Genomic DNA, 17697 nt, shown 5'->3' with positions numbered 1-17697 from the left:
AAAAAAAGCTGCAAAACCTTTAGCTGATCCTCAAAAAAAAAAAAAAAACCCAAAAACAAAACAAAACAGGGCTTTCCCTTTTGCAAAAAAGCTGCAAAACCTTTATCTGATCCTAAAAAAAAAACCAGGGGTTTTCCCTTTGCAAAAAAAGCTGCAAAACCTTTAGCTGATCCTCAAAAAAAAAAAAAAAAAACCAAAACAAAACAGGGCTTTCCCTTTTGCAAAAAAGCTGCAAAACCTTTAGCTGATCCTTAAAAAAGGCCTTTTGCCTTTGCAAAAACAGCTGCAAAACCTTTAGCTGATCCTAAAAAAAAAAACCCCAGGACTTTCCCCTTGGCAAAAAGGCTGCAAAACCTTTAGCTGATCCTTAAAAAAAAGGCCTTTTGCCTTTGCAAAAACAGCTGCAAAACTTTTAGCTGATCCTCAAAAAAACAAAAAAAAACAAAACCAGGGCTTTTAGAGGAAGAAAACCAGAAAAATATTTTTTTTTCTTGTTTCCTCCTCTAAAAATGAGGTGCGCCCTATGGTCCGGTGCGTCCTATGGAGCGAAAAATACGGTATTTCCCAGTTTTAGCACTGCCAAACATTTATTAAATTCTGACACTTGCTCAGTCCGGAGATCGCAGTCGCCTAGCGCCCGCAAACTCATATCAATATAAAGTCTTTGGTTCTCGGTTCCTGCCTCTCTCCCTTGACAGGCTTGTCTCCAGCACAGACGGCGTCAGCGGCGTCGAGTCACGGAAGAGCTGAACGGGCTGTGTGTGCTGCTTGCGGCTGACTTCCAGGAGAAGGCTTTTATCAACCTCACAGACATCAGTACGAGATTTAGATCTGTATTTGGATAGAATTGGCCGCAGCCGTGCTTGGTTCAACGGGTGCAGGAGGAAACTGGCCCCATGTCCTGAGCCCCCATTTGTGTCTGACATTTCCTCTAGCATATTTCCCCCTGAGCTGTGGTTTTGTGTCTGATTCCAACCCCAAAGCCACCATTTCCCCCGACGCTGTCAAGTTGCGCCTAGCCCTGTCCCTTGAGCAGCCATTTTGCATGATCTGATTCTGCCCCCCCGGCGGTTTTTCCAGTTTGCATATGGTTTCAAGAAGCCCAAATGAAATGCGAACTGGCCTGAATTTCACCCCTCATCCCTGCTCTACGCAGGTACAATGGAAAGAATGTGTGCTTGCCATAGCTGTCAAGTTTCGGATTTGTAAATAAGGGATCAGCGCCCTCACCTGTCCCGGAGACAGTCTACAGATCTCAGGGACAGTCCCCCCGAAGCTACAAATTAATTTACACCAGGCTACACACCATCATCTTTCCCCACATTCATAAGTGGGATTTGACTGGAGTAACACATGACTGGAAAGGTTTGCAGTTCCACAAACATAGGTGTGCACTGCCTCAAAAAAAAAAAAAAAAAAAAAAGGCTCACTAGGGGGGCATTGCTGAAAAAATGTCACCTTTGTAACCAGAGGTTCAACTGAATAGAATCTGAATCACAGCACCACAAGGCCTCAACTTAAGGTGGCTCCCGGCCTGGCTTTTTACAGGCCCCAGCTGACTGCACAACCTGGCCTTTGGAAACGCCATATAGACAGATACCTTTAGCTTCTGCACCCCTCCTTTGCACACCTGTCAACACAGCCACATAAGCATTTTCCACAACAGCTCCGCAGCACAAATCCCTTCTGCAGGCAGGCACCCGCGCGCAAGAAATGCGCTCCGCTCCCCACAGCGGACCTCTCGAATTTCCCCTCTGCAAGCTGCATCCATGGACAGAACATCGCACCTAAATATTTCCATTCTGCACAATGTGCAGCATTTGCACGACCCCCTCCTGACAGCACCACACACGGAGGGATAATTCCCACGCACAGCTTGATGGGCACATGTGCCCTCTTTCCCTAGCATGGTCCTCCAGCTGCGCAGGCGAGGAGGTTGGTGGGTGGTGGACTCTCCTCCCCCTCCCTCAGCGGTGCTCTAGGATTGCGGGGGGGGAGAAGCTCTGCTCTCCCCGGACTCCAACTCTCCTTCCCGGACACTCAGCTTGCCGCCCGGCCCTGGTTTCCCGCGCCACTGGCGCCATAGGGTAGAGACGTGCCTGGGGAGAGGAATATTCCCTTTGAAATAAGGGAAATTTAAGGGATATTAAAAAATCAGGGATAGCAGCGGGAAACGGCTTGGAATAAGGGAGTTTCCCACAAAAAAGGCAGACTTGACAGCTATGGCACTGCTTGCTGATTTGCTTTGACTGTCACACATGAGCATCCCTCTTTGACTTTGTTCAGCCTTTCTCCCGCTGCCTTTGACTGGCTCCAAAAGGGTGGTCTCCCTGCAGTAGCCAGACACAGGTTCTTATCAGGTGGTCCTCCTGTTCCTTCAGATGCCTTACTGTCGCTCTTGTTTTTATCGGTTTCTGCACTCCCTGTAGTCGAAACCAAGTTATTAAGCCAGAGGAGCAAAGAGCGGGGGAAAAGGGACACCAACAGTCACAAAATCGGCGCCGTCAACACCAACAAGTTTGATTTGGTTGCTAGTACTGTATGCAAAGGTGAGATTGAAAGATGGAACTTTTGTTTGGTTTAATTGATTACATTATTATTATTACTATATCATTTACATTTGATTTGGGCTGGGGTTTGCTGGAGGCATATGGCTGGGTGGCGCTGTGGTCTAAACCACAGAGCCTAGGGCTTGCCGATCAGAAGGTCGGCGGTTTGAATCCCTGCGACGGGGTGAACTCCCATTGCTCGGTCCCAGCTCCTGCCAACCTAGCAGTTCGAAAGCATGCCAGTGCAAGTAGATAAATAGGTACCACTCTGGCGGGAAGGTAAACGGCGTTTCCGTGTGCTGCTCTGGTTCACCAGAAGTGGCTTAGTCATGTTGGCCACATGACCCGGAAGCTGTACGCCGGCTCCCTCGGCCAATAAAGTGAGATGGGTGCTGCAACCCCAGAGTCGGAGACGACTGGACCTAATGGCCAGAGCAGCGCACGGAAACACCGTTCACCTTCCTGCCAGAGTGGTACCTATTTATCTACTTGCACTTTGATGTGCTTTCAAACTGCTAGGTTGGCAGGAGCAGGGACCGAGCAACGGGAGCTCACCCTGTCACGGGGATTCGAACCGTCGACCTTCTGATCAGCAAGCCATAGGCTCTGTGGTTTAACCCACAGCGCCACCCGTGTCCCTCTGTTATTAGTAGTAGACAGTGCTTTTTTTCCCTTAAAAAATGTTTAGGGGTACTCTCATTTTGACTCAAGAAAATCACCATTTTATAGTTCAAATCGGGGAAAATAAATACAGTAAATGGACAAAAGTACAATTGTTCACAAAATTGTTTTGGGGTATGTGTACCCCTTGCCTACCCCTGGGGGAAAAAAGCACTGGTAGTAGATAAATAACTCTGCTTTCCTCCAAGGATCAAAAGGTGGTGTACATGCTCCCCCCCCTTCTCCATTTTATCTTCCCAGTGACCATGTGAGGTGGGCAGTGGCTAGGCTGAAAGATGGCAACTGGCTCAAGGTCACCCAGTGATTACTGTCACCCAGTGAGAGCCAGCGTGGTGTAGTGGTTAAGAGTGGTAGACTCGTAATCTGGTGAACCGGGTTTGCGTCTCCGCTCCTCCACATGCAGCTGCTGGGTGACCTTGGGCCAGTCACACTTCTCTGAAGTCTCTCAGCCCCACTCACCTCACAGAGTGTTTGTTGTGGGGGAGGAAGGGAAAGGAGAATGTGAGCCACTTTGAGACTCCTTCAGGTAGTGATAAAGCAGGATATCAAATCCAAACTCCTCCTCCACCACCACCTCTTCTTCTTCTTCTTCTTCTTCTTCTTCTTCTTCTTCTTCTTCTTCTCCTTCTCCTTCTCCTTCTCCTTCTCCTTCTCCTTCTCCTTCTCCTTCTTATTCTCCCCCCTCTCTAAAATCCTTAATCCCTTCACAATTTATTTATTTTTTTAATTACAATTTTGTCCCACTGTTCCTCCAAGGAATTCTAGTAGAAATTGTCCCTCCCCCTGTCGTTTCATCCTCACAAAAACCCTGCAAGCCAGGTCAGCCTGCAAGATGGTTGACTGGCCCAAGGTCATCCAATGAGCTTCGTGGCTGAGTTGAAATATGAATTCTGTTTGCCAATAAAGATTGATTAATTGATTGGTTGGTTGGTTGGTTGGTTGATTGAAACAGTCCTATTCTGACACTGTTTATACTTTATTTCCCCCTTTTTAAAGAAAACTATTCTACAGATGGGAGCTCTGAGTTTGGCTGCAAAATTCTTGAATCTAACAACAACAACAACAACAACAACAACAACAACAACAACAACAACAACAACAACAACAACAACGGAAACAACTACTACCTGGAGGATGAGGAGGAAGATGAATCCTGTAAGTCAGGAATGTGTGTAGAAGGAAGAAGAGGCACATCTATATAGATGATGTCCAGGACTCAAGCTCCCTTCATTCCCAAACTGTTGGTTCCTGGGGCTCATCTAGACACAACATCCTGAGAGTCACAGGAACCCCAAGTCTGCAGTATAAATCTAAGATAGTAATAAATCCAATATCAGGAATAAATCAAATGTTTGTTTCCTTCTGTTTACCCTGTCTCCTCCTGACGGCTACGGTCTCGGCCCAGGGTTCAGCAGCACAGAACTGGTCTGAAATACCAAAAGTCGTTATTATAGCTGAGAGGGTTTCTGAACATCCACGGGTTAAAGTCCCACCATGGGCGAAGCCAAGGGGGGCAGCACACAGCTTCCCATAATCCTCAAAAAGTATTGAAAAGCATTAAAAACAATTAACTGAGGTTCTCCCCCCCCCCAACAAAAGCCTGCCCTTTTTGGAGGGATTTTTACCCATGGTTTTTTTTTTTCAAAAAAGCTCAACAAGTTTGGGGGCGATCTCCCAAATAAAGCTCAACAAGTTTTGGGGGACCCCCCCTCAAGAAAAACCCTGGCTTTGCCACCCCCTTCACTATTGAGCAACCACAACAGTCCACAGGCATTTGTGCTTAGAGAGAAGGGTGTCTTGGTCCAAGAGTATAGGATGGCCCCCAAACCTCTCACTTTTAGAAATCATGTATTAAAATTAGTCTGTTTAAGGGCTCTGGATTAAACCTCCTTCCAACGTCTACCTCCGTGATCTTTTTCGCGGCAGACCTGCGGACTGAAATCGCCTTGGTCCTGGACGGCTCCGGGAGCATCGACCCACCAGACTTTGAGCGAGCCAGGAATTTCACCTACAGCTTGGTGAAGACGTCCTACGAGAAGTGTTTGGAGGTGACTGCCTCTGCGTTTTGGGTCGAGATGGGTCTTGTAAACAAAATCTGCCCTTTTCCCCTTATGGGGTACCCAAGAGCCCGTATAGAGTCCTTAAGTGGGTTCCCTATCGGTAGGAGGAAATAACAGAGGCCAACCAGAGGATATTGAGAAGCAAAGCAGCTAGTAAGCCTGTACTTTATGAAAACTGTTGCGACAAGGTGCTCCCCCCACCATAGCTGTCAAGTTTCGGATTTGAAAATAAGGGATCAGCAATCTCACCTATCCCGGGGACAGTCACATATCAGTGGTGGGCGGAGCCAGAAGCAAAAGTGGGCGGAGCAGCAATGTAAACTTCAAGCGGACTCGGGCTCGGAGCGGAGCAAAGAGGAGGGCAGCCAGCAAAGAGGAGGGCAGCCATGTGCTCCATGCAATGGAGCCCCTTCTTGTCTGATCCCATCAAAACAGGACAGGAGCCGCAGCTGCTCAAAGGCAGCCAGGCTCCGCCCGCCAGCTAACCCTATTGGCCGGCTGAGGGGCTCAGCGGCAATGGATAGGGGCTGATGCAGGGGGAGGAATACACCCCCCTGTAAGCACGGGAAACGGCTCCCACTTGCTTTGAGGGCTGAGGCTTTTCTCTCCAAGTAGGCGAGGTCTTCCCACCCAGTCCCTGGCCAGCAGGGGAGGAGCTGCTTCCATTAAAAACGGGAAATTTAAGGGAAATAAAAAATAAGGGAGAGCAGCGGGAAACTGCTTAAAATAAGGGAGAATCCCGGGGAAAACGGGATACTTGACAGCACTGCCCCCCCCCCCGCAGGAGAGAGGAGGAGGACCCAGAACAAAGGGGTGCCCGCCCTTATGTAGACTTTTGAAATTGCCCACCCTCAAACTCCAAACCACCCCCAGAAACATCATACATACATCACAAAAAGAGGTGGTTTCCAGCAAAATCTTGTCTGGCAGAAAACCTGTCAGTGGTCACTGCCAGGCTGGCCATTCTTTTGTAATGATAAACACTTAAAACAAAATAGAATAAAAAAATTCCTTCCAGTAGCACCTTAGAGACCAACTAAGTTTGTTCTTGGTATGAGCTTTCGTGTGCATGCACACTTCTTCAGACACGGCTACCTACCTGTAAGATACCTACCTGTAAGGTAAACACTTAATTCCTGAGTCAGGTCACAGGCTCACCCTGTTCACACCTTAAATGTGCCCTTAAGGCAGGATTTGTGAGCACAGAGACAATGGGGAGGTTTTTTTCATTTCCTCCCTCCCTGCAGAGAAACATTTGGTGAGTTTGTGAGAGTCAAAATGGTTTCAGGACTGTCTTCCTGTACTGTTTCAGACATGTGATTTATGTACATGTTTGCCTTGTACGTTTAATTTACATATTTGAGACCTTAAACTTATCACAATGGTGCCGGGGTTCTGCCAGGGACCAGGGCAGGTGTGTCATATCCTGAATGCAATCTCCGCCTGCTCACACAGTTTCCTTCTTTATTCCAGTGCGCCTTCGCCTTAGTTCAGTATGGAGACATCATCCAGACAGAATTTGACCTGCGAGAGGAGAGGGGCAACGCCGCCCTGGGGAAAATTAAAGCCATGACTCAAGTGCGCAACATGACCTGGACTGCATCTGCCATCCAGCATGTCCTGTGAGTTAATGGGAACCCTTGAGGAAGAACTCTGTGTGACCCAGAGGTCTGCTTCTGGGATATTCTGCCCCAAAGCTTGCAAACCAAACAGTCCTAATTCTCCCCCCCCCCCCGTTTTAAACAGAGATTCCATCTTCAACCCAAACTATGGGTCGCAGCTGAATGCCTTGAAGATCATAGTCGTGTTGACAGATGGGGAGATTTTTTTGGACCCCTTGGACATAGAAACGGTGATCAGTTCGACCAGGGAGGCAGGCATCACACGTTACGCCATTGGGGTGAGCTCTCTGGATTCAGCAAGGATCTTACAGGCATTTATCCTTTGGGCGTATCAGAACCTGCATTCTTTGGCATGACATCAGGTTGGGGAGGTGGGTTTTGGTCATGTGAAGGGAATCAATCAATCAATTAATTAATTAATTATAGTAACAACAACAATAACAACCCACCCTTCGCCCTAAGGTCCCAGGGCGGGTGGTAAGGTTTGCACAAAAATGTATATATCAATGAAAATAATTTACAAAAATGCATTGGATTAGGGGAAATTGCTTTGTAAAATGTGTATTTTAGGCAGAATTGCATAAAGAAATGTAACATGAGGAGGAATTCGCACTAATATGCTGATGAATTTTCATGAGGACTTAAAAGAACGATTGCAAACTGATGAGAAAATGTGGAGAACTAAACTTAAAATCGGAAAAATTAGAGACCAAAATTGACCCATTTGTCTGTTGCTAATCCACGCACAAGGGGGAAAGGCATCAGGAATATTTGCTGATAGTACCAAAAACCAACAATTGTGGTGTGTGTGCATGTGTGCGTGTGAAAACAGCCCAATGAGAACTGAGCATGCTCAGTATCCCTAGATGGCATTAGGGTGATTTAAGTGGAAAATCAGGGGAATGGAATATGCTGGAAGAAGGCATGGCTGGCTGGCAGGAAGGAACATGTGCCACCTGCACTGCAAACATTTTGTTGCAGAGCCCAATGGTCAATACCTAAATAAATGCCTATGGTAGCTAAATGGAACCTCCAGGTTCAGAAGCAGTCTAACCCAAAATATCAGTTGGGTAGGCAGGAAACCTGGAGAGGCCTTGCTATGTCCTGCCTGGCTTCTGGATTCCTTGGGTAGCCTCTGTGGGGAAAAGAATGACGGGTGAGATTCAGCCTGTGCCAGCTGGGGATGATGGGAGCTGTAGTCCAAAACATCTGGAGGGCACCCGGTTGGGGAAAAGGCTGCCACAATCTGCAGCCATCCAGTATTGCCTGGGTTGGGGTGTCATCTACAGGTCGGGGAGGCCTTCCAGAAGCCAAAAGCGCTGCAGGAGCTGCAGCTGATCGCCTCCGACCCGGATGAAAGTCACCTCTTCCGCGTGACAAACTATTCGGCCCTGGCCGTCCTCCTGTCCATGCTGCAGGAGAAGATCATCGGCATTGAAGGTGAGGGTATCTGGAGTATTTGGTCTCAGGCAAATCTGAAGGTGAGCTGAAGGGGAAGGGGATGAACCCAAAGGACAGCAAAGGAAACTAAAAGTCTGTATGTTAAGAGAGTAAGTTAAGAGAGTAAGCTATGAGCCAGGATGTCCTCCTGAGCAGAACATCAGAAGAAGAAGAAGAAGAAGAAGAAGAGTTTGGATTTGATATCCCGCTTTTCACTACCCTAAGGAGTCTCAAAGCGGCTAACATTCTCCTTTTCCCTTCCTCCCCCACAACAAACACTCTGTGAGGTGAGTGGGGCTGAGAGACTTCAAAGAAGTGTGACTAGCCCAAGGTCACCCAGCAGCTGCATGTGGAGGAGCGGAGACACGAACCCGGTTCCCCAGATTACGAGTATGCCGCTCTTAACCACTACACCAAACTGAAGTTGCCTCACACCAGATTGGCCTGCTCTGACTGGCAGCAGCTCTCCAGAACATTCCTAGCCATACCTGGAGGTGCTGGGGGTTAAACCTGGCGTGCAAAACAGGTGCTTTGACAGAGGCCTGGGGTCCCCCCCCTAAAAATAAAGTAAGGTGCTAGTCCTCATGGTCCTGAATAAAGGGTTGATATAGGAATATAGGAAGCTGGCTTATAGCAACTTAGACCAAGGGTCAGCAACCTTTTTCAGCTGTGGGCCGGTCCACTGTCCCTCACACCATGTGGTGAGCTGGACTATATTTTTGGGGGGGGGGGAATGAACAAATTCCTATGCCCCACAAATAACCCAGAGATGCATTTTAAATAAAAGCACACATTCTACTCATGTAAAAACACACCTATTCCCGGACTGTCCGCGGGCCGGATTGAGAAAGCGATTGGGCCGCATCCAGCCTCCGGGCCTTAGGTTGCCTACCCCTGACTTAGACCATTGGGACTGGGGGGTTTTGTTGTGGGGGGGGGATTGTTGCTGTTGGTTTTTTGTATCTTTTTTTAGATCTTGTTGTGATTTATGTGGAAATTGTTCCATTTGGTTGTGAATTTTTTTACTGTCTTATTTATTTTTCAAGACTACTTTTGTTATGTTGTAGTAGTTGCGCGGCCAGGCGAAGTCCCCCCGGACCCCGGGGCAGCCCCTGAGGGAAATAACGACTCATGACAACGTTGTATGGGATTAAATTGGCCACAACTTTATTAATATTTCAGATGTAGGAAGACCTTGGCTCAGGCATTGGGCGTTTATCCTTCCCAGGCCCCCAGCTGGGGTTCTGGGTAACTTCAGGGTTATCCAGCCTGATTGGGAAGTGGGCTAGTCTGGAGAACATATGTTCAAGCAGATAGCCCACCCCCCTATGTTCGCTGCCGCTGGAAGGGGAGGGCAGTGACGACCCTGGGCGTTTGGTCAATGCCTCCCCCTGAGACCCCTTTAACGGGAACCCTGTTATCGCCACCGCAATGGGGGCGGGGGTCACCGCCCCACGCCCCCCCAATCCTGTAAATGACTAAAGGATTCCGCCCAAGGCCTGCAACCGCCAAAGTTGTGACGAATTGCTACGGGAAAGGCAAAACCTGCCAATGCAGGGAAATTCCTTTCCGGCCCTTTAACAGCGACCTTGTCATAGCAGCGCCTGCGTGCCTGTGTGGCTGTGGAAAAAAGGTGGTTAAACCTGCAAAGTAAACGTTACTTGAGGGTGTGGAGGGTGGGGAAGCTCTGAATCCAATAGGTCGCTTCCCAGGTATGACTCAATCTCTATTGTGTGTACTGCATAATCCCTCCTTCTACCTGGCCAATCCCCTGGAAACACCTCCCCAGCTGGGATTGGGCGGCTGCTAGAGTAGGTGGAGTCCACAGGTATCCCAACCTGGGAAGGTGAAGCCAGACCAACTACCAGGAGCTGCCACTGTGATCCAATGGGTCTCCTCGCGACCCCGCAACATGCGCACCCCATTTTATGTGGGGAACGCTCATTATCTAATCCCCACCCCCACCCCGGTTACAAGCCGCCTTGAGCATGGTTTGAACTGTGGGAAGGCAGCATCTTCTATATATATATAAATGTTCCCATTGCATGTACGCCGGAAACCTATGTTCTCCGTAACCGCTGCACCAAACAGCATCAAATTAGGACAAAGCGTAACTTGACCATCAAGGAAGGATCTGGCATAATAAAAATTTTTTTTAAAAAAACCACACCTAAAATAAAGGATAAAGGGGGAAAAAGTGGCGCGCCTATTATACCTCACCAGCAAAAGGAATGACGACTCCAACAGCATCCAATAGAAAGGCGGATTGCCTGCTGACGTCATCAGACCTGCGCCGACAAATAATGCCCCGTCCACCATTTTATAACTGCCATCTTTAAGCACCCAAGGACTTTCTGACATAAACTGCTTAGTGGAAATGTGGGAAAAAGACGGAGCGGGAGGCAGGGCAGTTGCGGAAGAGATGGGGGAGGAAAAAAAGACTGGCTCTGAGGGGATTTTGTCGCTGGGGTGCGTAATTTTGGGACTGGGGTGGGGGAGAATGCTCTTTTTAATGGCGTAGAGCATGGGGCCAGTTAATTGTGAGGAGGGGGGTCTTTGTGTGTGGGGTGCGCTTTTACAGTAAAAAAACCACAGCAAGGCCCGCAGTAGGCCTCCATAAGGTGCCCAGTGCCCTCACTTAAAATGGCCGCTGCACACTCACAGGCATTTTAAAATTTCCCAAGTGCCCTCACCTAAAATGGCCGCCGCAGCTTCGCATGTTCAACACACACAGTCCCAAGTGATCAATACCACCGACCAATGTGTTCTTTTATGTAAAATGCACCTCTGGGTTATTTGTGGGGCATAGGAATTCGTTCATTCACATGGTCTGAGGGACAGTGGACCGGCCCACGGCTGAAAAAGGTTGCTGACCCCTGCTCTAGAGGGACAGGGAAGAACGAAAACAGGAGCTTCCAGAATACTTTTGGGGTCAGAATTTTAAAAAGCAAAAAAAAAAAAACCACAGCAATGCGTGGCCAGGCCAGCTAGTACAAAATAAAATGTGTGTGTAGCTCAGTACTGTCTACCCTGACTGGCAGGGACTTGCCAGGGTTTTAGGCAAGGAATATTTCTCAGCCCCAACTGGAGAGGCCAAAGATTTAACCTGGGGCCTTTTGCATGCAAAGCAGGTGTTCCACTATTGAGCTTTGGCCCTCTCAGAAATACCTCACTGACTTTCCTTCTCAGGAACGGAAGGTGCCATCTTGGAATTCGATCTGGCCCAAAGTGGCTTCAGCGTTCGCCTCCTGCATGAGGTAAAAATGTGGTGTTGGGGTTTTTTGGGAGGCGGGCAATAGAAACAAAGAATGGTAGAGTTGAAAGGGACCCGAGGGTCATCTAGTCCAACCCCCTGTAATGCAGGAATTATGAGCTTACTGGCCAGCCAGTACTATCTGAGTTTCTTTGGTTTTTTAAAAAAGACCTATTTAACTTCTTAAACCAAGGATGAGCAGCCTGTGGGTTCTCTAGTTGTCGTGGGACTACAGCTACCAAGACAGACAAAAGAAAGCACTTATTCACACGGTCTGAGAGGATTACCTAAATTAATGGAGGAAAAGGCTTACCAGAGGCTAATGAAAATATTATGGCACACCCCATCGTATGTAATTCAAAACAAAAACAATATTAAATACTAAAATAACATTTTAAAACAAAACAAAACATTGATTTATTGCAACACATGGTAGGATCTGATTTCCTTTTATTTCTTCGATCTACATTAGGGCTGCCAACTTTGTCCAGATTTTCACTTTGGGGAATATGGCAACCCTAATCTATATTAGCAGGATGCTCCCTGATTTAGGTGGGGATAACTAATAAAAAGGGACCCTGATGATTGATAGATAGATGATAGATAGATAGATAGATAGATAGATAGATAGATAGATGAGAGAGAGAGACAGAGAGAGAGAGAGAGAAGCAGGGGATCTATCTATCTATCGACTAAACTTTCACTGACCCAACTACTATCTGTTTCAGCGCTACATACTTTTTGGTGCCGTGGGAGCGTTTGACTGGGCCGGAGGGGTTCTTCTCTACGACACGGCAGACAAGACCATGGTTTTCTTGAATGAGTCAATGGGCACTCCGGGTGCAAAAAACGGCTATTTAGGTAAGGACCCTCTCAGATGACTGTTGTTCCGCAACTCCTCTGAATGATTTGACTTTTAGGGACACAGGAAGCTACTTTTCCTCAGGGTCTGACAGTTAATCTATCTAGCCCCATATTGTCAGCACAGAATGGCAGCAGCTCTCCGGGGTTTCAGGCAGGGAGCCGTTTCCCAGCGTTGCCTGGAGGAAGATCAAACCTTCTGCATGCAAAGCAGGCACACACACGCGCTGCCATCGAGTTCCCCTATAAAGAAAGCAAGATTCTAGTCTTTGTGGTTCTGTGTTAAGGGTTGAAGTAAACAGGAACATAGGAAGTTACTTTATACTGAGTCAGACCACTGGTCCAGCTCTCTGGGATTTCAAGCAAAGGGTCTTTATCTCAGTCCTAACTGGAGATGCCGGGGATCAAACTTGGGACCTTCCGCATGCAAAGCAGGTGCTCTGCCACTGCGCTACAGCCCTTTCAATTGGCTTCGAATGAATGGGTTTCATCCACTTAGCGCTGATTGACTGGGAGTGTGAGAACAAACAGATCGATGCAACTCTTGGCCTGTAGAAGGACAATGAGATCGTATATATCTTCATTGCTGACAGAGCCATCTATCCTCATCCATGCTCAAGGAGTTAGGTATGGGAAGAGGTCCAGCTTTCTTTCGTAACAACCGTTTTCTGACTTTCTGCCCTCACAAGGCAGAATCCCCTGGGGGGGAGGTTTGATGAGGAACCTGTGTCCCTCCATCTGCTCCTGGAAGCAGCAGTCGCTGGTGCCTATTTGGGACTGGTAGGGCAGCGGGCAGGGAGACGAACAGTAGGGGGAGTCAGAGCAAGGGGGAGCTGGTTGAGGGCAGAGCGAGGTTGGTGGGGTAGTGCTACCCCCCCCCCCCAGTGGAACAGTCTCCACTGCGTTTATTATTATTTTCTATTATATCATCGACACATACTGCATCTCTGGGTTATTTGTTGGGCATAGGAATTCGTTCATATTTTTTTTCAAAATATAGTCTGCCCCCCCCCCCAAGGTCTGAGGGACAGTGGATCGGCTGAAAAAGTTTGCTGACCCCTGGTCTATGCACTCATAAACTCATGAGGAGGGAAAAACGAGAGAACCCCAAAACCAACCGTCTATCGCTCTGCATTGTTCTTTGTGTGTAAAAGTCCCACCAGCTTCGGATTTTCTTCTTGACCTTGAGGAAGTTCTGCTTCTGATCTGTTCTGCTTTAGGCTACAGTGTGGGCGCCATCGACACGGCACGGGGCACTTTGGTCGTGGCGGGGGCCCCTCGACACAGCATCAAGGGGAAAGTGATGGTGTTCGAAGGAGACCATTTAAAGCAGATCCTCCATGGGGAACAGGTATGTCATCGCTGGTTCTTCCACAACGCCTGCCTTAGGTCCTCCTCGTCTTCTCATTTGCTCTCAGGCATTTCCTGGATCAGTGCCCTTCTGGATCCAGACCAGCGGTTCGCAACCCACCCACCCCTCTCTAGCACACTTGGAAGTTGCTGGCTGGTTTCGCTGGACCACTTAAGAAATTGTTTAGCTCTTGTTCTACAAACCAAAGCACATACATGATTTCATTTTAATAACGGCAGCCTCGTCTCTAGCTCAGGGTTGGGGACCTCAGGACTCTATCTGGCCCTGTGGGCTCTCCCCAGACCATGCTTCCTCCTTTGCCACATCCCGCCCCCCAGGTGTCCGAGACCAGGCTAAGGAGTACAACTCTGATGGGGAATGGTGGGAGCCTACCCCAACCCTACCCCCCCGCTCATGGCCAGGATCCTGAAACTGCACAGGAACAGTGGAGTAGTGTTGATTTGGAACAACGGTTTGCCGAGGGTGACAGTTTGGAAGATAATAGTTGGGCAGAACTGGGGGGTGAACAGCAAGGAGAGGAAAGGGAAGAGAGTGAGATAGCAGACTCTCTGTCACTGGAAGATGTGCAGCTTCTCTGTCCCAAGGCTAGGAGGTTAGATAAGGTGCCTTCGCAAAAGGCTCAATGGTTGAGAAATCAGGTGGCTAGGAGACGGGAGGGCGGAAGTGACAAGAGGGAAGTGCACTCCAAGAACTTAAATCAAGCATATCCATATTCTCTCATATCCATAGATCTATCTATCTATCTGATATAAGATAGATAGATAGATAGATAGATAGATAGATAGATAGATAGTGGATACCTTTTTGTGGTCAGCATTTGGAAGTGGTCGGCACAGAAATTGTTCTCTTGGATTGCAGATTGGGTCCTATTTTGGCTCCGAGCTCTGCCTGTTGGACATCGACCTGAATGGGGTTACAGATCACCTGCTGGTTGGAGCTCCATTTTTCCATATGCAAGGGGAGGAAGGAAAGGTTTACCTTTATCGCTTGGATAGCCAGGTAAAACACCCTACTGTGCACATTTTACACCTGTGCTAAAAAGATTGCACAGGCTGCCTGTTTACTACTGTTATTGTTGTTTAGTCGTTCCGTCGTGTCCGACTCTTCGTGACCCCATGGACCAGAGCACACCAGGCACCCCTATTCTCCACTGCCTCCCGCAGTTTGGTCAGACTCATGTTGGTAGCTTGGAGAACATTGTCCAACCATCTTGTCCTCTGTCGTCCCCTTCTCCTTGTGCCCTCCATCTTTCCCAACATCAGGGTCTTTTCCAGGGAGTCTTCTCTTCTCATGAGGTGGCCAAAGTCTTGGAGCCTCAGCTTCAGGATCTGTCCTTCCAGTGAGCACTCAGGACTGATTTCCTTAAGAATAGATAGGTTTGATCTTCTTGCAGTCCATGGGACTCTAATTTACTCTGTTTACTACTAATCAGTTTAACACAGAAGAGTGTCTTCAGTGGACAGAATTCTACACAATTCTTAGGAGCTGCCACAGAAAATGCCCTCTCCCACTGCTCCGAAATCCGAGGGCGGTGGAACGACCAAGAGAGTCCTTCCAAATGCATTTATGATTTATTTTTATTTCACAAAATGTGTACAGTATTCTGCTTGATTGTAAGCGGAAACTCTAAGCAGTTTACAAAAAAAAAGGTTGCCAGCAAAAGACAAACTTAAAATGAGGATTTAGAAAAATATTTTAATACAAATGTAGTTAAAATCAGTAGTTAGACTAGGGAAAAAAACTAATTAAAACACCTTATCAACTTCGACATGTTTTGGATAGCTTTCCCTGAACAAAAAATGTTCCGGTTTGCCGTGAGGGGAGAAGGAAGCCGGTGCTGTGATCGCAGCAACCCAGCTGCTGCTTTTGGGAGTTTAGGGGTAGCTTGAGGGTGGCTCGAAGGTCCTGAGGATGACCAGGACACCAAGGGGTCCCACAGCAATGAAAGCAAACTCCCAGTGGGCCCGTCCAGTTCCAGTGGAAAGTGAGCGAGGTCCCTTGCGAAGAGGTTTGGCAACTTAGAATATGCAGAACTTGAAGGTTCAACCCTCAGAATAAGAGAGCGAGATGAACGTACAGTGGTACCTCAGGTTAAGTGCTTAATTCGTTCTGGAGGTCCGTTCTTAACCTGAAGCGTACTTATTTATTTTTTTAAGAGAATTTATTATATTTCAGAAATCACAAAAAGAAAAACAAATTATAAAAGTACACAATACAAAATACAAAATACAAACACTACAACTAAACAACAAAAAATAAAAACACCAAAAATACAACAACAACAAACAAACAAAAAACAAAAGAAAGAAAGAAAGAAAAAATCCTAAGCATCCTTATACTTATTTACTTCTTACTTAGTGGACTTCCTCCCATCTTCTATGCTGCGTTCATTACCAATTTACTTTAGTAACTTTATAACAACTTTAAATCATCATTCACAATTAATCTATACCTTATTTATCTATCACCTTATCTCTAGCTTTAACAACTTATATCATTCCTATACACCTTAACAATTCTATCAATTATATCCTACTTTTACTAAACATAATCTATTCTGTTGCCATTAGTCCAACTGATTTCCAATTCAAATCTCTTTTTTTTTTATAAAGATTTTTATTAACCAATTCAAATCTCTATCTTTTCGCATTTTTTCATATAATCTCTAAATTTCTTCCAATCATCTTGCACCGCTTCCTCCCTCTGGTCCTGAAGCGTACTTAACCTTGAAGCACCACTAATGGGACCTCCTGCTGCCGATGCGCTGCCAGAGCACGATTTCTGTTCTTAAGTGGAGTTCTTAACCTGAAGCGTACTTAACCTGAGGTACCACTGTATTTTTAAAGAAGAGTGGAAAATATTTATTGAATATGTGGAAAATAATTGCACGAAGCTGAAAGCACTGGCAGCGTTCAGATAAATTCAACAGAGTAAACAATATTTGACTGATGTAAAAGTGGAAAATTGCTTTGAATGGTTGTAGTAAAATAGGCAGGAAAAGTATGAAACGAACCATGGAAGGAGGAGAAGGGAAGCCACTGGATATTTCAAAGTTTGTAAAATGTTTGATTTGAAATGTAGAAAAATGAAAACTCTATTTATTTGATGGAGTGAACATACATGGGGCAAGGGGATGCCTCAAGTAAACTAGTCCCAAGCTGTTAAGGGCTTGAATCCTGGCCTGGTAAATTGAGTTGAAGGAACCTCCACCAACAGGTGGAAGCAGCAGGCAAGAAGCATTGTCATGTAACTTTCTCCTTTTCCTCTCTCTCCTGCTTTCTCCCAGGCCAACAACTTTACTCTACAGAGACATTTATACGGCCAGCCAGGGTCCCTTTTCTCCAGGTTTGGATTTGCCATGGCTAGCATTGGTGACATGGACCAGGATGGTTTTGGAGATGTTGCCATTGGTGCGCCCCTCGAGGACCATGGGTTGAGCCCCAACTCTTTTGGCAGTGTTTACATCTTTAATGGTGGCAAGGAGGGGTTGCGGGATCCCTTCTCCCAGGTAAGGGGGCCTTGTGGAATTGTATTTCAAAGAAAGAAAGAAAGAGAAAGAGAAAGAGAGAGAGAGAGAGAGAGAGAGAGAGAGAGAGAGAGAGAGAGAGAGAGAGAAAGAAGGTTTATTGAGCATCCCTACTGATTTGTTTACATGGAGATTAGACCATGTCGGCCATTTATTGAACCTTCAATCTGCTTACCTCAGTCCTGTCTACACCAGAGCTTTCCAAACCGTGTGTCGCCACACACACACCTCAAAGTTTTTGCTGCTCTTCAGCATGGGTAGGCAAACTTAAGATCCGGCCCAATCGTCTTCTAAATCCGTCCCACAGACGGTCCAGGAATCAGCGTGTTTTTA

The 17697-nt window shown here is 47.1% G+C and overlaps 1 protein-coding gene and 1 long non-coding RNA gene across 2 annotated transcripts in view; both read left to right on the top strand.

Moving 5' to 3' along the window:
- Positions 1-697: 697 nt before the first annotated feature.
- On the top strand, positions 698-4310 carry LOC117059908. The gene is made up of 3 exons (XR_004427959.1): positions 698-816; positions 2430-2549; positions 4227-4310. It is a non-coding gene; the product is annotated as an uncharacterized LOC117059908 (long non-coding RNA).
- A 54-nt stretch (positions 4311-4364) lies between these two features.
- The window catches only part of ITGAE (integrin subunit alpha E), a 35810-nt gene continuing 22477 nt past the window's right edge, over positions 4365-17697 (top strand). The window contains exons 1-10 of the mRNA XM_033172594.1: positions 4365-4389; positions 5157-5278; positions 6764-6912; positions 7037-7190; positions 8202-8352; positions 11542-11609; positions 12334-12481; positions 13687-13817; positions 14697-14837; positions 17125-17346. Of these exons, the coding sequence (XP_033028485.1) occupies positions 4365-4389; positions 5157-5278; positions 6764-6912; positions 7037-7190; positions 8202-8352; positions 11542-11609; positions 12334-12481; positions 13687-13817; positions 14697-14837; positions 17125-17346 (1311 nt within the window). The remainder of the gene's footprint in view (positions 4390-5156; positions 5279-6763; positions 6913-7036; positions 7191-8201; positions 8353-11541; positions 11610-12333; positions 12482-13686; positions 13818-14696; positions 14838-17124; positions 17347-17697) is intronic.

Source organism: Lacerta agilis, chromosome 15 (genome assembly GCF_009819535.1).
Source record: "Lacerta agilis isolate rLacAgi1 chromosome 15, rLacAgi1.pri, whole genome shotgun sequence".
NCBI lineage: Eukaryota > Metazoa > Chordata > Lepidosauria > Squamata > Lacertidae > Lacerta > Lacerta agilis.
Note: the sequence above shows the minus strand (reverse complement) of the source record. Positions and strands in the feature narration are given on the sequence as shown.